At 38.1% G+C, this 1690-nt stretch overlaps 1 protein-coding gene across 1 annotated transcript in view; it reads left to right on the forward strand.

Moving 5' to 3' along the window:
• Positions 1-335: 335 nt before the first annotated feature.
• The window catches only part of nfatc2ip (nuclear factor of activated T cells 2 interacting protein), a gene marked incomplete at its 3' end in the record, with an annotated part of 5167 nt that continues 3812 nt past the window's right edge, over positions 336-1690 (forward strand). The window contains exons 1-2 of the mRNA XM_080054247.1: positions 336-349; positions 1578-1676. Coding sequence (XP_079910373.1) covers positions 338-349; positions 1578-1676 — 111 coding nt within the window. The remainder of the gene's footprint in view (positions 350-1577; positions 1677-1690) is intronic.

Here is a 1690-nt window from a genome sequence, read left to right on the forward strand (position 1 = left end):
CCACTGTAGCTTCTGTTATTATTCTAAAGGGGTGGGGTTACCCAGGGAGCGTTGCATTCTAGAACTTTGTAGAACTTTCTTGATGATGTTATATTACACACTGCTCCTTTAACATTATTAGTTAGGCAAAATTGACATTGCACTTTTGATATTCAGAAGGAAACCTAAAATTACAGAAATAAAATGCATGTATAGACAAAGATTAAAAAACAACACTGATATGGGCTATTTATTTCGATATTGAAATTTCTCGCGGTACCTGAACGCAACGTAAGGCGGTCCGTGAACGCATCAGCAGCGCGCGGAAGTTAACCAACAGAACAGAACAGAAACAAACATGGCTGAAGTGGTGAGTGTTTGACAGATCGGCGGTTGTTTATCGATTAAAACAACAATTTACCAATGAATTACGTCACAAATAAGGAGTTTAGTGTGGATGTGGTGTTCGTAGCGACCGGTTAGATGTGATAGGTTTGAGCGAGAAGCCGTAGAAAGTGTTTAAACTATCTTCGATATAGGTTAAACATTAGCATCGGTAGCTAAGGTGAGCTCCGTCAGTTTGGAATTTTTCAAAATAAAGGGCGGTTGTTGACTTTTACACACACACACACACACACACACTGGCCCTGCTTTCCAATCTCCATACTTTCCTACTATTTAGTATGCCAGAAAAAGATTTAGGATGTCCCGATACATGCACGTCAATTGTAGTGTGCTGAAAATACATAAATGCCCCCACTAACTCCAATAGCATTTTGGAGTATTCGTCTTTATTCTTGACATTTCTCGACATAATGAAAATAAAATCTTCCTTATCTGATTTTTTCTCTCTCCTGTCTGTGGCCCTAAAACTCTTCTGTACTTTAGTATGTAGTGTAGTAAAAAGAAAGAGTATGTGATTTGGAACGCACTGCAGGGTGGTTTTTCTTTTGGTTTCGTTTTGAGTTTTTTACTGATACGACAATCCCTACGTTCCAAATCTCCTCCTCTTTCTTTTTTCTATTCTACATACTACATCTGATCATAAAAAGAAGCTTGGGACATACTTTTACTTATTTATTTCATCATAACGTTACACCTTGACATTTCTAACCATACTAAATCTGGCCACAAGAATTGGGACATCCTAAATCTTTTTTCTACCGAACCCTAAATTGCAGATAGTGTGGGGAATGGAACGCAGCCAAAGACTAGTAAGGATCCCACGTGACAGTTAAAATAAGAATAGCGGAATTACTTTTTAAAAAAGGTCACATGTGAAAAGTTACATTAAAGGTGATACGAGGAACTTTTAAATATTTCTGAAACAGTCTCATTTTTCCTCTGATGATCATAAATTACATGTAACAGCAAACAAGACCATCAGTGCAAAGAATGCTATTTTTTTTTATATAGTTTTTCTTAATGCCTTTGTCATGGGTATATACGCTCACCCAGGAACAACAGCTGGCGTGGTAAAAACACTACCGCTTTTGTCCAAAGGGGGCGCTAGAATAAACACACACTGAAAGTTCCTCGGAGCAGCTTTTAAACATTTATATTGTTTGATATTATATTTGTCTCTGTGTATCTCTCAGATTTCTGACACTGAGGAAGAGGTCGTGAACCCGCCTCCAAAACGCAGACGCATTCTTGACCCTTCAGCTATCATCTCTGTTCCTGTGTACTCCAACAAGGTAAAGAGCTGATA

The sequence above is a fragment of the Ammodytes marinus genome (genome assembly GCF_949987685.1).
Source record: "Ammodytes marinus genome assembly, contig: scaffold_152, whole genome shotgun sequence".
Taxonomy (NCBI): Eukaryota; Metazoa; Chordata; class Actinopteri; order Uranoscopiformes; family Ammodytidae; genus Ammodytes; species Ammodytes marinus.